General features: G+C 47.3%; 2 protein-coding genes across 2 annotated transcripts; both read right to left on the bottom strand.

The window, feature by feature from the left end:
* Positions 1-3,047: 3,047 nt before the first annotated feature.
* LOC100839570 (basic blue protein) lies at positions 3,048-4,006 on the bottom strand. The gene is made up of 2 exons (XM_003560784.4): positions 3,632-4,006; positions 3,048-3,545 (listed from the first exon to the last, which is right to left on the bottom strand). Exons 1-2 carry the CDS (start codon positions 3,822-3,824, stop codon positions 3,346-3,348), a joined length of 393 nt encoding a protein of 130 aa, XP_003560832.1. The 5' UTR covers positions 3,825-4,006; the 3' UTR covers positions 3,048-3,345.
* A 3,569-nt stretch (positions 4,007-7,575) lies between these two features.
* On the bottom strand, positions 7,576-8,995 carry LOC100833453 (basic blue protein). The gene is made up of 2 exons (XM_003560769.3): positions 8,680-8,995; positions 7,576-8,101 (listed from the first exon to the last, which is right to left on the bottom strand). The coding sequence occupies exons 1-2, from the start codon at positions 8,870-8,872 to the stop codon at positions 7,902-7,904; spliced, it is 393 nt and encodes a 130-aa protein (XP_003560817.1). The 5' UTR covers positions 8,873-8,995; the 3' UTR covers positions 7,576-7,901.
* Between the last annotated feature and the right edge of the window lie 7,505 nt (positions 8,996-16,500).

Consider the following 16,500-nt stretch of genomic DNA (forward strand, 5'->3'; position numbering starts at 1 on the left):
ATAGTAAGATGGATCAATAAGATGAACGAGAGCGGAGAGGAGGCTAAAAAGAAAGGTAAATGATTGTTATCGCCCCACTGATCCCGCGCGTTCGCTCGGCCGCCTCCTGCACGACACCTGGCCCTTTGTGGCGGATTTTTTTTTGCAGCGGTCGTGTGGGTCCCACCCATGTTCCTTCTTACCCATCTTTTTCTCTTGACTCGCTTAACCTTATCTCCTCCTGATACAAACGCATGGCTTCTATTTTCTCTTCCCGTAACTGCTCCCCCGATCCAGCCGCCATGGCATTGGCTGCGATGTGCAAGGAGGCATGCTAGCGACGGTCACTGGTGCTGTCGTCGGTGTTGCAAGCGATGCTGCAAGGAGGCATGCGAGCAACGACCACTGATGCTGCGAGCGACGGCCGCCAGTGTTGCAAGCGATGCTGCAAAGAGGCGTGCCAACTGTGTCTTTTATATCTTGCTGAACATCTGAACTGTGGACCGATGCGGTTCTTCAATGAAATCGGAAGCATGTCTCCTTTCTTAAAAAAGAAAAGGATAGACGAGATTCGCGAGGAAAAAGACAAGCGTCGGAGAGAAGAGCGTGTCTTTTCTTCTGTCGTGAAATCTAGCGCCTCTAAATGGTTTAATCATACGGCTCGGGAGGAAGCCGATTTTTGCCCCACGCCGCCGGGCCGACGCCTAGCGCTCGCCAAAAAGAAATTGGGGACTCGTGCTCGATGATGTGTGAAAAAGCATAACCGCTCCGCCGTTTGGACGGTCATTTTGTGTTTATTTCTCTGTTCAGATCAGGGGCAAGTACAGAGCAGGTAAGGCGTAAGGGTACACATCATGCTGGACGGAACTGATTTCGCCGCAAAGAATAGTTAATGTTCTGGATTTTGATTGCTGGTTCAGCGTTTACATCATTAAAACAAAACAATCATGTAGTTTCCCGGGAAAAGAACACCAGGACATCTGAAACCAATGAACGGTGAATTTTGAGGATTTATGGTTCAACAACTGATTAGAGAAAAGGAAGACGTACTTTCTGACGTGTCAAAAAAGAAGAAGTACTTTCCGATTGACCTGAGGATAGAATGAGCCACAGGAAATGATTAAACTCTTAAAGAAATATAGTGGTTCAACCCATGCCTCTCAATTGCATTTGAATTCTCTATTTGCGCTACGTGCAACGAGCTACCCGAAATATAGTGGTTCCCAGAAGAGAAAACGGTGTCTTTAGAACATAAAAATTTTACGGTACCCTATTACTCCATAGAGAACGATGGAAGTACCGATCAAATCTAACCCTCCATGTAAAAGGATAAATTAGATTTTTTCTGCTAACAAGGTAATCTCAACTTCCCATCTATAACTCCATGTGGCCCTTCGTCTTGATCCAACGCACACGCACCGACTGGTTCATCCCGATCGAACTGGCCGCGAGACGCGCCGCCGCCTCCGCTGCATGCCGCCTCCTTTGCAGGGCACATTTAGGCTTTGAATTGGGTGTAATCCAATGGTCGCTGATGCATCCTGGGTAGATGAGGATCTGTGCAACTTCTGGGCATCGTTATGATCACCAAATTGACATTGCTGCCAATTGGCCACCGTGCTCCGCTCTCCTCTCCCAGGAGTCTTATAGCACGCGTTCCATGGAACTTCATGTCCATGTGATTTTTCTTTGAACTAATCAGGATGTATTTACTCTAAGAACAACAGAAACAAAGACCTGATCGATCTTTCTCTAGCACTACATGCGGGCATCAGTTTCAAGATTCTTTGAATCCCTGATTAGAGATTACTAACCCAACTCACTCCTGTTCATGGTGATCCTTCGGACTCACCAATTTCGTTCTCGCAACTCTCCTCGAGCCAGGACACTCCGTCGGCGGTCGCCATCGATCCCTTCGCAAGAGATCTTTTTTGCGGGAATGACGTAATAATTTTCCTCCTAAGTCTTAATTTCTTGATTACGATTTTACCCTGAACTCATGGTACTCCATAATTTTCAGAGATGGTAGATTGTGTTGGAGTACCACTTGATATCAGCCATTAGACTGAAACAAATGGACAACTTATATTTATTTCGGGGTACCGTAAAAGAACTCTTAGAACAAGCACAATGTGTCAAAGCCAAGACAATCTAGTTAGTACCTATGTTGGAGATGTCTTTAACTTCAATTTTCGAGAAAAGAAAGACCAGTGTGGATAGAAATTTGAAAGAGTAAAATGCACCCGATGTTCCTATTCTTTCGCGAAAGTGTAAAGTAAGTTCCTAATTTTTGAAAATGCACGTTTAGGTCCTCATTGTATGTTAAGTGGTTCATCTCAGATCCCTCGCCTGTATGCACAGCTCCGGCCGCATGACGTGGCTGCCACCTAGGCTTTTGACCCACACGTCAGGCGAACACGTGGTGCTGCCACCTAAGATTAGTGACATCTGCATGTATACAAAAATGGAACATTTTTACCGCTCTTGCAGAACTCATCCTTCTCGCCACATTTTTCTTTTTAGGAACATCTGCCACGCGAGGGGTTTTCTGTAAGATTGCAACGTCACGTCGTCGCCTGACATGTGGGCCCAAAGCCTAGGCGGCAGCCACGTCATGCGGCCGGAGCTGTGCATATAGGTGAGAGACCTGAGATGAACCACTTACCAAATAATGAGGACCTAAACGTACATTTGCAAAGATTAGTGACCTACTTGACACCTTCGCGAAAGAATAGTAACCTCGGATGCATTTTACTCAATTCGAAAAGCGGTGATCCGTGAGGCAGCTAGCTTAAATTCACTACAAGTTATTTACAATCCGCCAAGAAAACCAGGAAAGGGAAACTGGAACTGCACGGTGTGAAAAGCGAACAAGAGGATTTATAATGGAAGGGAAGAAAAGACAAGGTTCGAGTAATTTACTAACGGTTGTTCCTATGCTTAGTCATTTTGTCTTATTTCTGCGTTCAGATGCTGGGACAAAGTGGGGAGCAGGTAAAGTCGCAAAGAGAATAGCCAAGTGGTCGATCAAAAAGAAGAGCTTTCCGATCAACAAGAAGGACTAAATGAACGAGTGAACGAAAAATGGTTACAACGAATCCTCATGAGGCACAGACACGATCACACGAACTTGTCTTCATTCCAAACACATCCCGTCAAATCGTCAATCAAAGTCAACACAACAGACCCAGAGTCTTCCAACACCCACATCCACATGCATAGAAAACAAGCACTCCACAATCATCCCCTAATCACCTACTAGAACTAGAAACCACAGCTAGCTACTAATAAAGACCAGCCCTCGCCTTACGCTAACGAAACGTACGACAAGGGATAGATTTGAACGAAATTACTACAAGTGGCCGGTCAGGCGGCGTTGACCACCATCTTCATCCCGAGGCTGCAGTGGCCCAAGTGGGTGCAGATGAAGTGGTTGTTCCCCCTGGCGAGCCTGACGCTGTCGTTGCCGGACTGGTAGGTCCTCGCCCCCGGCGGCGTGCTGCAGCCGTTGTACCCTTCCTCGTCCACGGCCACCACGTTGTGGAGCCACGGCATGTACCTGAACACTGAGCGGCCGGCCCCCCAAACACACGCAACCCGTCAGCACTTTCACAGTGTGTTGTTAACTTGTTATCCTTTATGGAGTACGTACCGAGGGTGTCGCCGGCGTGGAACTGCTTCCCGTGGGGCCAGCTGCCGCTGCTCAGGGACCAGCCGCTGCTGTCCCCGACGTAGTACGTGGCCGCGCTGGCGACGCCGGCAAGGCCAAGGCAGTAGCACGCGACGGCGAACGCGGCCGCGACCATGGCTCCTCGCGTTGCAGTACTGCCTCTTCCCCGAGCCATTTCACCGAGCCACCAGAGTAGTTCTTTTGACGGAACCACCAGAGTAGTTCTCACCACACTAGCTAGCAACGGAGCGAAAAAACTTTGCAAGTGTGGTGTGGCTGGCTGCTGGCTGGGAGCGTGCGAGCATAAAGTCTGAAGCTGCAAAACAATGAATACTGTGGACAGACGGTGAGCGTATGGCCGCAGATTGGCAGGACACTGCAGTGTATGGCTTCAATGCAGCATAGGACGCAAGCCCGTGATCACATCAGTGGCCGGGGTCAGCTCGGCTAGACGGACGCGTGTATCCCGCTGCAATGGCAGACCAAAAATGGTCATCGTATATACCGTCCTGACTCAAACTGGTTGTTAACTCTAACTATCGAGCATGCCGTCGTGAGTTCATGACATCCATTTGGCCGCAATTACATTTCTATCGACTAGTATCTCTGACGTTAAACATCTGCAGGATGCTGATTAGCAGCTACCAAAATTGTTCGTCTGAGGGAGCAAGATTCGAGTGGATGTGCAGAACCTGTGGATTTCTCGTACTGAACAATTTGTGTTTGGTGTTTGGTTGTTTTGTGTTACCACTGTCAGCTGCAATATGGCGGAACTACATGCAGTTAATTAGGCCAATCTGTCAGCCTTAGTTTTCTTTGTTCATTAGTTGCTCTTAGTTAGGCCAATCTGAACTAGAACTAGAAAATTTAGACATAAATGGTCCCCCATCTGTAGATTGATCCATGAGTTAGTCTTTTCGCCACCCAAGTATTCTTGTCAAGCTCCGCCACTGGTCAGCTGCTCTTGTGAGCTGGAAACACAGTAAGATCTCTTCTACTCTGCTCCGTACTTACCCTGAAACTTCTTTCTTGCCACGACTAAAAGACATTTAGTTGTTAGTACTACTACCAGTTTGAGCTTTCTTTGTTGAGGCGGACGGTACCGCTTTGCCGCATGGGCAGACGAGAAAATACTGAGCAGTACTGTTTCTGACTTTCCGTAGAGAAAATAAAAACGTAGGGGACTGGGTGCGAGAGATGTTCCTTTTGAGCTTTCCAACTCGTGAGCAGGGCGTGCTTAATTCATTTAGTTTAGGCTAATTAACTTTATGGGCCGTGTCCCAGAACTGACCACACAGGTACTCCCGGGGGTTCTTTAAAAAAAGTTAATTGGATCTATGCCACTCTCTATTCCACCGGTTGAAAATATGGCATTAAAAAAACTTGACTTGTAGAAATGCCACTCCAACTTTCTTATACCTCTATTAATGTCATTCTGTCCATTTAAGACCAACAAGTGTTCACAAAATACATGTAGTACAACTCTATTTACCATAATACCCTTATTTACAACGTTCGTGTACGTTCGAGTTTTCCAGGCGTCATAAAGGTTAAAAAAAATTCAAATTTGTCCCAAAATTCAATCTTCTCAGAAAAATCTATAAAAATTACAGAAAATAAAAAACAGTAATATGAGTCCACCGTTGGGGACGGGATACGAGGAACGCGTGGGGAATAAGAGGAATAAAATTGTTTGTCTTGGGATGGGAAAAAAATTGTTCGTATAGAGTTATGCCTATACGTATTTAGACAGTATACGTGCTGGTATTGGACAAAATGGCATGAATAGAGGTATAAAAAAGTTAGAGTGGCATTTCTCCAAGTCAAGTTTTTGTAATGGCATATCTCCAACCGTTGGAAATTATAATGGCATAGATCCAATTAACCCAAAAAAAAATATACGCCCCGGAGTCTACAACAGTTTCTAGGTCCACAGTAAACTGGATTTCATAGATTCTGAAAGGTATCGCCGCCACAAAGAAGGAGACGGAGAAAACTTAGGGTTTTGAGGTAGAACACCGTCTGGATTCACCGGTTTCCCCTCACCTCCTGTCGCCATCTTGGCGCTGCGAGGTGGGGGGAATCTCGGTTACTTCTAGGCGTTTTCAGAAGTTTTTATTATGCGAGTCTTGTGATCTTCTTCTGCTGCAGCGGTGCCTTATCGCGCAGTGCCACGGGGCCAAAGAGTTTTACTCACCGCGGATTCGATGTGTCCGACGCTGATTTTGAGTTTATGTCCTCGCAGATCTGTTCATACGGATTTGAAGAGTTTTTGTCAGTGTGTCATGATGCTTTTGTTGGTATGATCTTTTGTGACTTTGGAGTCTTTCTCTGGCGTTTTCGTGAAGATCATGTGGTTCGACGACCTACACCTATAGGGGATCATCCCCGGTCCAAATACGTTCAACGCTCACGGCTTCTCATCTTTTTAGATGGGCGACTCAAGGGGCTTTCTGAAACCTTTGAAGTTAATCAAGTTCGTGCAGGGTTACGAGTGGCGATGTTGTCGCTCCAGTCTAATTGCAGTTCTTTTGATGAGAGGTCTGGAGAGTATTTCGTGTTGCAAAGATTGATGCCACGAAGAATATGTTTTCAAGAAATTTCATTGTAATTCTTAGTCATAGGGGTTACTTTGTAGTTTTTTGTGTCTATGATCCGAAGTACTGTACCTGTAATGGTTTTCGAGTTTGAATAAAGTTATAGGAGATTCTCGAAAAAAACTGGATTTCGTGTTAAAAAAATAGAACTGGATTTTTAACCTGATTTTATGAGCACTCAGACCCTTAAATTCTTCATATCATATGAGTTCTCGCCCTGAAAAGTTCGCCAAAATTTTACCAAAAAGGTTCTCAGCATCTCCCTAATGCTGAACAAAAAGGTTGTTTTCGTTGAAATGTATGGAGAAAGACTGGGATGATATTTTTTGTGAACTGAGCCTAACTCGGGTGGCCTAGTTTTTTGTGGTGGAACCAGCCCACCCAGGTTTAAGTCCTAAACTTAACATCATGACATGTGTGCTCACATTTCCTGGATTTATTTTAGGATTTAACCGGCGCTATTCTTTCAGTGGTAGGTGACGTACCCGTCAACAGCGAGACGTCTGCGGTGACTTCGTCAATCTCTTAAGATCTACCGGCTCAGTCTTTCGGAGGTGCTCATAGGGGTGAGCGTACGCGCGTGTTGTGAGCGTTTTGCGTTTGTACTGTGTTTAAAAAAAGACTAGAATGATTTTAGTTTCGAAAGTATTTGTATAGCAGCTTTTATGGTATTTCTGCCATATAGAAAAAGAATGGCATGGTTGCGTAGCAGTGGGCTATTGGCATGATGACAATTTTATGGCATACATATGAGATGACGATGTTTTGTTTGTATGGCACGACGACATTGAACAATTTTTTATATGGAACGATGACAAGAGGCATTCATGTTTAATATCAGTTCAAGCGTATTATAGATTTTTCATCGAAAAACTTGCACGATAAGCAAGAGGCAGAAGCTGAGAAAAATTGGAACATAGTTCTCATACGATTCTCCCCGCCATAGTTTCTATGAATAGAGAAGGTTAACCGTTTCTGGGAAAGCCGAAAAAAAACTATTCCTAAACTAGACGCAACATCGACATAAAAGGGGTTTTGTAGTCACTTAAAAAAAGGTTGAAAAGGGGTTTTCCTATGAAATGAACATAACATAACATGCGATACGCGAAACAAAAAGTTAGTCAAACCATCTACTTATATCTTTACAACTATAATGGTTCAAATTGGTAGTCATTTCGCTCATCGTACTAAAACTATTCCCTAGTTTGTTAGACAATTACTGGATTGCACCGTGTCACGTTTAACATAAAATTAACAATGTAAGCACATTAATATTTTTCTAGAACATGTATAGATTTCTTTAAAATTTCGTAGTGACACATGTGCATATTGCCAGTAAGTGTAACTTCAATATACTCCTCAGCAACTCCAAAACTCGGTACATGCATACAACAGGACCAACGCAGCCGTATGGCTTTATTTATTTTCCTCACAAGTCACAACCAGGTTACACAAACATAATATTTCTCCCTAGTACTACCATTCTGCCAGACCTAAGTAACACCCACGTACTCGAGGTCGAGATGCGCGGCATTATTGAACAAGGAACTGTTTAATTAATTTTCTAGTTACTCGAAGGAAGAAGGAAGCCCCGGGCTGGCCGGCCGACCGGCCGACCGAATGTCTCGTAGCTAGTCTCGGCCGATCGATATGGATCAGGCGGCAGTGACGGCCATCTTCATGCCGGCGCCGCAGTGGCCGGGGATGCTGCAGATGAAGTAGTTGGTGCCCCGGGAAAGCTTGACGCTGTCGTTGCCGGAGCTGTACACCTTGGCTCCCCTCGGCGCGCTGCACGACTTGTAACCCGCCGCGTTCACCGCCACCACGTTGTGCGCCCCACGCCCGTACTTGAACTCTGCACGCACGCACAACATGTCATATGCACATTCAGACAACTGAGTTAAAACTACGTTTTCCTTGAGAGCAATACTTAATCGAATTTTCAGTATACTAGTGTTTTCATATATGTTCTTTTTCCCTATCGTGCGTGGTGATCCGTGCTTTCCGTGTGCGCGTGCGCCTGTTTACGAGAAATAATGTTATTCTGCGCAAGTCGGTGTGTGGCATTTCCCACGATTCGTTCACGAGAAAAGACGGGCTTTTGATGCCAGTGGAGTCCTGCACTGCACCGGCCGGAGCCTGCAGAGAAGTGACAAGTTATCTGTCACACCGACCGAGGACGTACGAGGCTGCGCAGCATATGCGTTGCCTTGCTTTGCAGCGAGCATTCACGACCCACAGTGCGTACGACGTACTCGTGCCAGACCTGTTTGGTGGCACAGTACACTCTCTGCGGAGGCTAGTTAAGCCAGAGGGGCGCCATTAATTCCTTGGGAGTGAATTTTCTTTTCGTGCGTATTATATACGGACGTGCAAAAGTGAGGCAAAACAAAGTTAACACGGTGGTATATAACGATGGAGCAGAGCACTCACGCAGCACGTCGCCGGCGCGGAAGCGCTTGCCCCTGGGCCAGCCGCCGGAGTTGAGGGTCCAGCCGCCGCGGTCCCCGACGGTGTACACCGCCGACTCGGCGAACTCGCCGTGGAGGAGCACGCAGAGGAGAACCAGCGCCAGCACGGCCGCGCCGTTGCCGCCGGCACGAGCACTGCCCCTTCCCTGAGCCATATCGACCGGCCGGGACCTTTGGTTCAGGAAGAGAAAAAAGGGTGTTTGCAAGTGCAAAAGCAAGCAAAGGAATGAAGGATGGAGGCTGCTAGCGAGTGTTGTTGAGTGGTAGTGGGCGGGGGGGAAGCTCTCGTTTTATAGGCACGAGTCCATACTACTCGTAACCACACCCACATGCCGTGAACCACGGTTTGCGGCTGCGCCTATCGTGCGTGCATCACTGTAACACGGTGTACGTAGCCCCCGTGGTGTTCTATGCTGACGCGTGTGGAACGGCCCGATGCTCACGAGAGCTAACGAAGATCGAGCCACCGGCGGTGCCGGTGCTGTCGAGGCAACCCCACACCCAGTGACACCACGCTGCGAGGGTGTGAGTAAGCTAGGAGTAATGGATAACTTGGGAAAGCTCGTAGACGCAGAGGAATGAATTTAATTTACTTTGGTTGAAATGTGGGGTTGGCCCAAGCCCAACCACCCACAAGGAAGTGGCCGCCATAACTTCGGTCGTTGGACCGGGAAGGGACTGCAAAGCAAGTCAAGGGCGCGCGGAAAGCTGCGAGTGAACACTACTCCCGCGGCGCGCGATGGGAGAACGGAGACCGCCCGGTTGGGAGTTGGGAGCTAGAGACGAGCCGTTTCGCTGTCTGTCTGAGGCCGTCTGGTACGTTTCCATTTCGATCGTGCACCCGGCCGGATTTGAGTTCGACTGGGGAGTGATCCTCCTTAATGACGATCATTTCACTGTTTACAACCACTCATCCTTAATTTGTTCACTTTTCATGGAGATTTCAAGTCCCATTTTTCTGGAGAAACTGAACCCCAAATTTCGTTTGGTTTTGCTATTTCTTAAACAATTTAATTATATCCCAGTCGATAATAACAACCGTTTGATTCAATCATCAAAATTCGAGCAAGATTGATGTAAACTCTATTAGTAAGAAATCTACATCGGATGATTGCCAACTAGTAAAAAATAACTATAACTAAGTCGACTGAGAAGTAGTCACTCTCAATTTTGTTAGCCTTCCAAACAAGTTTATGCGAATCTAATTTCAAAATGTAATCAAATTTATGAATTAGCATCTCCAAAATGTTAGGGGAGGCAGCTTCTAGGAAAAAAAAAGCCAGACATAACAATCTCTCTACACACCATACATGCATATGGTACGGAGTATTGAACTGCACTAGTGTTGTTCTGCGCCATAAACACGACGCAGAATTAAAAGCTCCGTATCAAGTTTGCCAACTGTATCTACAGACCAGCACTGTAGTAGAGCGGTCTTCTTGTACTGAGAGCAGGTACAATAAGTCTAGTCAGCTGGCTATTGCATATGCCACTCACTGAAATTCCCATGTGTAAGAGCGAGAAAGCAAGAGAGAGAGGAAAACAGGCTATAGCTGAAGCGCCGGGCTGAAACGCATGCTACGAGAAAAAGCAGTTGCATGCAGCCCATTCACTTGCCCTTCGATGGCAGACTGTACTAGCATTGAGTAGTTAAATGTTTATATAATACTTACTAACAGCCGGCTTATTGTATGCATGCCTATTTATATTAACTCTATATATAATGTGGCATCTGGTTGTATGGGTCTTGGTTGATTCTCAGGATTCACTAGCTAGGCGTTTTCGTTTTTCTAAGCGTTAACAGGAGCGCCAGAACATGTGTCGTTACGGTCTCTAATAATTTTATATATCAGGTTGTGAGAAAATTTGTTTGTATAATTTACTTCTATCAACAATGCATCATGCACATATTTTAATGGAGTGTATGTAAATTGTCCATAAGAATGTGAGATAATATAATGTCCGCTTTTCATTTCACCCATATTATATAGAATTATTAGAGAAAATTTTCAAAACACAAGAACGTGAGAAACACATGATTAGAGCGTTATGTGACCTTGATACTATAAGATCGATTGAATGAGTGTTTGGTTAAACACGGAGAAAAAAAAATTAACAAAATGTTTTTTGAAAAGGAGGTTGAAACCCCCGGCCTCTGCATTAAAATTATGCACACCGCAATTTTTTTATTGATTTATTTAAGCTTGACAAGACAAATACATCAAGCGAACAACTCAAAGCCACCCAGCTATACCTACGATGAAAGGTGTGGTCATTATCGGGGCCGTATGCTCTGACCGCGCACCACCTCCTAACATTTAAATTCGGAGGCCACGAAGGCACAACCGAGCAAGCAAATCCCAGCATGTGCCGCATGCGCACGCTTTAGAATCACTTGTCACCGTTTTCCACCAACCCATCTTCAAGACAAAGAAAGACACGTTGTACTTGACAGGCCTAACAACGATGACGCAAACCAAGAGTCAGATCGGCAAGAGTCCGGCCGCCGACCAAGATGTCGTCACCCGCAGATCAAGAGTTCCCCCAACGACGCTGCTAGCGCCGCCGCCGTAGAGTCCGAGGACTTTGAGTTTTTCTGTTGAATTCTAGTGCAAATGAATCCTGTGAAAAACGGCCACATAGGAAAAGTTCTATTGAATCCTAAGAGTCCAAGGACTTTGAGTTTTTCTGTTGAATTCTAGTGCAAATGAATCCTGTGAAAAACAGCCACATAGGAAAAGTTCTATTGAATCCTAAGCAAATGACACACATAGGAAAAAAAATTCTAAAGACTAGAAACTTCCAAAATTTCTTTGAAGATCCCTTAGAAGTGTCCTTTGTGATATTGTATTCGATCTACTTATTTGGCAATGCGAAGTTGCCGAAGAAATCACGCATGCATTTCCGGCCTGGGTCAACCTGAGTCCATAAAGTCCAAACTTAGACCCCACCGCCCAAATCACACTTATTGAAGGCAAGCAGCTGGACGCACACCCACTTTGCGCATCTGGTTGAATGTTTGGCTCCGGAAAAAGAGAAAGACAAGGAAGTCAGCCGTGTCTGAATTTAGAGTTCCGTCTCAGGCTGTTTTGCGTGAGAACCGAGCTTTGTTACGGGCCAGGAGCCAGAGTCTCCGGTGCCGACCTGGTTTCTGGCAAACAATTAAGTCGAGAAGAAGATTGCGCCGGTGTTTCCGTTACACCAACTCAAAGGACCTAGAGCAGCATGCAAACGAGGAATACTCCTAGATGAGCTCCCGACCCCCGCGTCGCCCTCCTCTGGTGACCGGGGGGAAACCCTAGCCCCCTGACCCAGAGCCGCCTCCCTCCTCTCCTCTGCGCGTGCACCTTGGGATGGCGGCGGCTGGGTTTCGTTTTCCTTCCAGTGGCGCGTGGTGGTGGCGCGTGACACGAGGTGATGGCGCGAGGTGCGGGCTGGCTGGCATGGGGCGGCGGTGCTCCGGCTAGGTGGTGGAGGCGAGCGCGGCGATGCTGGCGCGGTGGTGCCGGCGTGGCGGCGGGGGCGGGCCAGATCCTCGGCGGGCGCCGGTGGTGCTGCAACGACGTGGTGCGGTGGTGGAGGTGCGGGGCGGTGGCCCCGGGGCGTGGCGGTGGTGGGCTGTTGCTTGTTGACCGGATCTCGGCCGGTGCGCCTGGATTTGTGCGGCGGCAGCTCGGTCTGGCCCTTCGGCGGCCAAATCCGGTGCGTGAGGTGGTCGGGCTTCGTGGCGTTCGGCGGCCTCCGGCGGCGTCCTGGAGCGGTGTTGGTGAGGCTCTAACCCTTGTCTGTTGTGTGGTTGTCCTCTTGTCCGCGGTGTGTTGGTTGTGGCTATGGGTGAAAACCATGCATCGACTTTGTCGATGCCGGCGATGCCGACATCTGTGGACGTTGCTTCTTTCTTGAAGGCGTCGCCGTGTAGTCTCACTGCACCCACCCTTTGCAGCCGAGGTGCTTCCATGCGAAAGCTTAAGGATCAGTTCCTCTGGGTCGGGCAATGGCAGCGTTTTCGGACGTCGTGCCCTCCTTGGAGGCATTGCCTTGGAGATCTCGTATGGCGGCGGAGGACGCTTGTAGTGGCAAGTCTGGTTTGGGCCGCCAAGGTTGTCGACTTTGAGCAGCGCGGGCTCCTCTGCACAAGCTGTACCTGTCGGGGGTGGCTTCTTCTTTGCTCTGGTCGTCGGAAAAGTCCAACAGTGCCTACCTTCTCTGGCTTTAGAGTCTGCTGCATTTTCGTCGTCGTTGGAGCGGGCGGAAGTTCTTGGTGGTTGCAATTTGTTAGGTTGTTGCTCGGTGTTAGAGATTTTGTACAGCTTTTCTTAATAAGTCGTGCTCTTTTGGTCTTTGTCCGGTTTCCCCTTAATTAACCGAACTTCGTATGGTTTTCGGGTCTGGTTTTTCTCATAAACTGAATCACCTTTCCCACGGTCCGATTCTTTCGGCTGCGTTTATTGACAATAAATAACCCACTGATGGTTGTTTGGTAAAAAAAAAAAGCCCTAGAGCATGTGGTCACATGGCTCCATCATGGCTCTTTCACGGACTCACTTCATCGGAGGGTCTCAGAATTCCGGCCGGCCAGTTCGGCACTGCACAAGGTGAATTAAAACCTTCTTTCTGTTTTTGTTACCTTCTTTCTGTTTTCGATGGTCTATAAGCGTGTTATTTGTGGAGCTTGATAACAGGGGAACGTCTACAGTCTGGTTGTAAAAGCAGGTGAGTGGCAGGCAGACCATATGACCATATCCTCATGATAAGATGGGTTAGCTTATTAAGCTGGGTGGCATTGGCAATATAATCGGTGGTGGCCTCCACAGCTAGCGCTACTAAATTTGCATTCTCAGTGCCCTGTCAAAACCGAGAAAAAAAAGCAACTCCATCTGGTTGTGCGGCGAGGCGAGGCAACGGAGCTCACCAACCACAACGCAACACACGAACAAGCCGATTAGACAAACGCCTATCGAACTGGAGTACCGAAGTGCCGAGTCCTGACGTGGCTGATGTGCCCCGCACTAGCGAGCCAGCGCTCCACGTAAACGAACTCCATCATCCGGCTTTTTTTCTCAGTATTTTAGCAATACTACAGTTTTTAGATATACTTTAGTTTTATATATATTGAGGTGTTTGGCCAGCTAAAAAACTACAGTTTTAATACCAGAATATTTTCAAAACTGAGGTATTATCTGTATTTTTTACAGAACACGAACGAAAAACTCAGCATCGCCGCATGCGCCATGTCGAGGCTGTGCACATCATCGCCGCCGATAGCCGTTGGATGGCCATCGCCCGTCACCGCTGCAGGCCGCCGTGCCGCACCTGGTCCTATCGACACGATGTCGCCCCGATAGCCGTTGGATGGCCATCGCCCGTCACCGCCGCCACTGGTCCCCGCCGCCGGAGGTCTCCACCCCCACTGATGGTGGATCCACGCCACAGCCGGAGGTCGTGCCGCTGTAGGTCAGGTAGCCGCACCGCCGCCACTGGAGGTCTCCACCCCCACTGATGGTGGATCCGCGCGGCCGTTGGAGGTCGCGCCGCCCCCGCTCGCTGCCGCCGGAGGACCCACGTGCCGAAGGTCGACCCGCACTGCCGCCGCAGGTCTCCGTCCCAGCTGAAGGTCGACCCGCGCTGCCGTTGCTGGTCGCCACGCCGCCCCTGCTGCAGGTCACATACCGTCCATGCTGCCGGTAGCCGCGCGCCCCCGCTGCAGGTCACCAGCGGCTTGCCGCTCCCGCTGGATCACGGCACTGGCCAGATTTGTTTCTTTAACTAGTCCGTTGATTACTTTGCATGCCTAATTAATAAGGAATGTCTTCAATGCTTTCTACAAAGTACTCCCTCAGTTGCTGTATAACGCATACACATCGATATGAAAATCTACTACTATTAAATTATGTTTACAAAGTCTTGTCGATTGATATAATTCAAAGCAAAACCAAATATTGTACTGAATGCTGCGACTGCCAAACACCTCTTGGTTTTGTCAAAACTGAAAAATACCATAAAATTGGTAAACTGTGGTATTACACGCACACAAGTTTTAATCGCCTAGTTTTCACATACTGTGGTTCTTTGCTGCACTACCAAACATAGCCTAAACTTTGCGAGAAAACCCATCCGCGACCCACCACGCATGGCGCACGCCGTACCCAAAGTACACACCGTCCAGTTTCCCATGCGCGCGCACTTGGCTCCGATCTCGACCGTTCTGCCCCGCCGCGCAGTCTCCACTACCGGAGATGGTCAAGACGTGGAGGGACGCACGGCACGGTGTCGTCGTCGTCGTCGATCGGCTTTTGTCCAGGAAAAAAACAGGAAAGAGAGCGAGCAATGATGCAACTCTGCATCTGCATGCGCTGCTTGGTTTGGTACGTGGGCGCTGCTGTTGCGCGGTCGCGCCCGGCCGAGAGTGCCCGCATGCCGTACGTGGCAGTGTTTACACAGTGCTTGGCGTACGTGATAGTCGCTGCCGGTGGGCGATGGCGACGGCGAACTTCGTGTTCGTGGGTGGTGGGTGGGCGCCGTGTGCGTCATCGCCACGTTTGACGGGTTGAGAGTCGTCTCTACTTTTTTTTCTTTTTTTTTTTAGAAACAGAGTCGTCTCTACTGTACTGAACCGTGGACTCTTCGAGTTCCTGTCTTCAGCTGACGCAAGGCCCACACAATTTTGTTTTCAAAACAACGTAAGTTTTAGGCCCAGCTTCAACTCCATTGTCCCCATATATATCCGCCGTTTCAGCCCAGAAGAAAGAGAGGCGACATTCATTTTTCACGTTTTCTGAAGGCGTTGTTGGGGGTAGAACCACAACCAGACTACTGGGCTGGCCCGCCTATGGACCGTAACTGTTGCTAAATTGCGTTAGCTCGGAAGTCGGAGCAAGAGATGTTAAACTCAACGAGGCTTCAGGGAGCTTAATTCTACAAAAATACCATATTTTGGGAGTGAGATGTTCTACAGACCTGAAAATTTTCAAGTTCAAAATCAAAAGTATTTGGAAGGAATTAAAAAGAAAAATTTACAATGAACAGTGTCAAATACAGAAAGACCACTATTCATGCATAATTTTTTTTTTCGCTGCTGCCAAACGAAATTGGGTTTGGATTTGAAATTTTACACATATATAAAATATCACTTTTCTAACATATGTAATTTTTTGAGAATTTTTTTAAAATTTTTTCGATAGAGTTTTCACAGTTTGCACCGAAGAGGTGGTTTTCACCGGATGCTTCGCCTTTCATTTTATTGGCGATCTTTCTTCTTGTTTTTTTTCTTCTACTATTGTTTAATCTTGGAGTATATTTTATTAGGAATAAATTAATAGAGTTAGGTCGTTTTCTAAAATGAATAGAAAACGATGGCAAGCTACCCAAAGTTTTTCTTTTAAAGAAAGAGCGGCTTTCTCATGGCGCCATCCGAGAAAAATGGACATGCATGTTTGGTTGGCTCTCGTGGTATGCCTATGAAAGGTATAGAAGGTGCTTCCACTGTTCCACAGATGGGTGTTTCATAATTTACCATGTGCTACCGTCTACCGATGAGTGCAAGACGGTGGTTGCTGCCAAAAGTTTGTCCAGTGCCGCTACAGGCTAAACATACTTGTTCGGCGTCTGTTCGTGTTATTGTTTATCTCTATTTATCTCTCTCGCTTCGGTGCCAAACATATTATATGAGGATTAAACAACATTATATTACTTTCTCTATATGTTTATACTTATTCGAGTTGGTGGTCGTTCATCATACTAACACGAGATAAGTTCATATGACAACCCTGAAAAAGGATCCATT

The sequence above is a fragment of the Brachypodium distachyon genome, chromosome 1, assembly GCF_000005505.3.
Source record: "Brachypodium distachyon strain Bd21 chromosome 1, Brachypodium_distachyon_v3.0, whole genome shotgun sequence".
Taxonomy (NCBI): domain Eukaryota; kingdom Viridiplantae; phylum Streptophyta; class Magnoliopsida; order Poales; family Poaceae; genus Brachypodium; species Brachypodium distachyon.

Excerpts from the sequence above, each read along its gene's own strand:
- LOC100839570 (XM_003560784.4), bottom strand. The coding sequence starts at position 3,824 with ATGGCTCGGGGAAGAGGCAGTACTGCAACGCGAGGAGCCATGGTCGCG. Across the intron at positions 3,546-3,631 it reads CCACGCCGGCGACACCCTCG|TGTTCAGGTACATGCCGTGG; the intron begins GTACGTACTCCA and ends CCGGCCGCTCAG.
- LOC100833453 (XM_003560769.3), bottom strand. The coding sequence starts at position 8,872 with ATGGCTCAGGGAAGGGGCAGTGCTCGTGCCGGCGGCAACGGCGCGGCC. Across the intron at positions 8,102-8,679 it reads CCGCGCCGGCGACGTGCTGC|AGTTCAAGTACGGGCGTGGG; the intron begins GTGAGTGCTCTG and ends GCGTGCGTGCAG.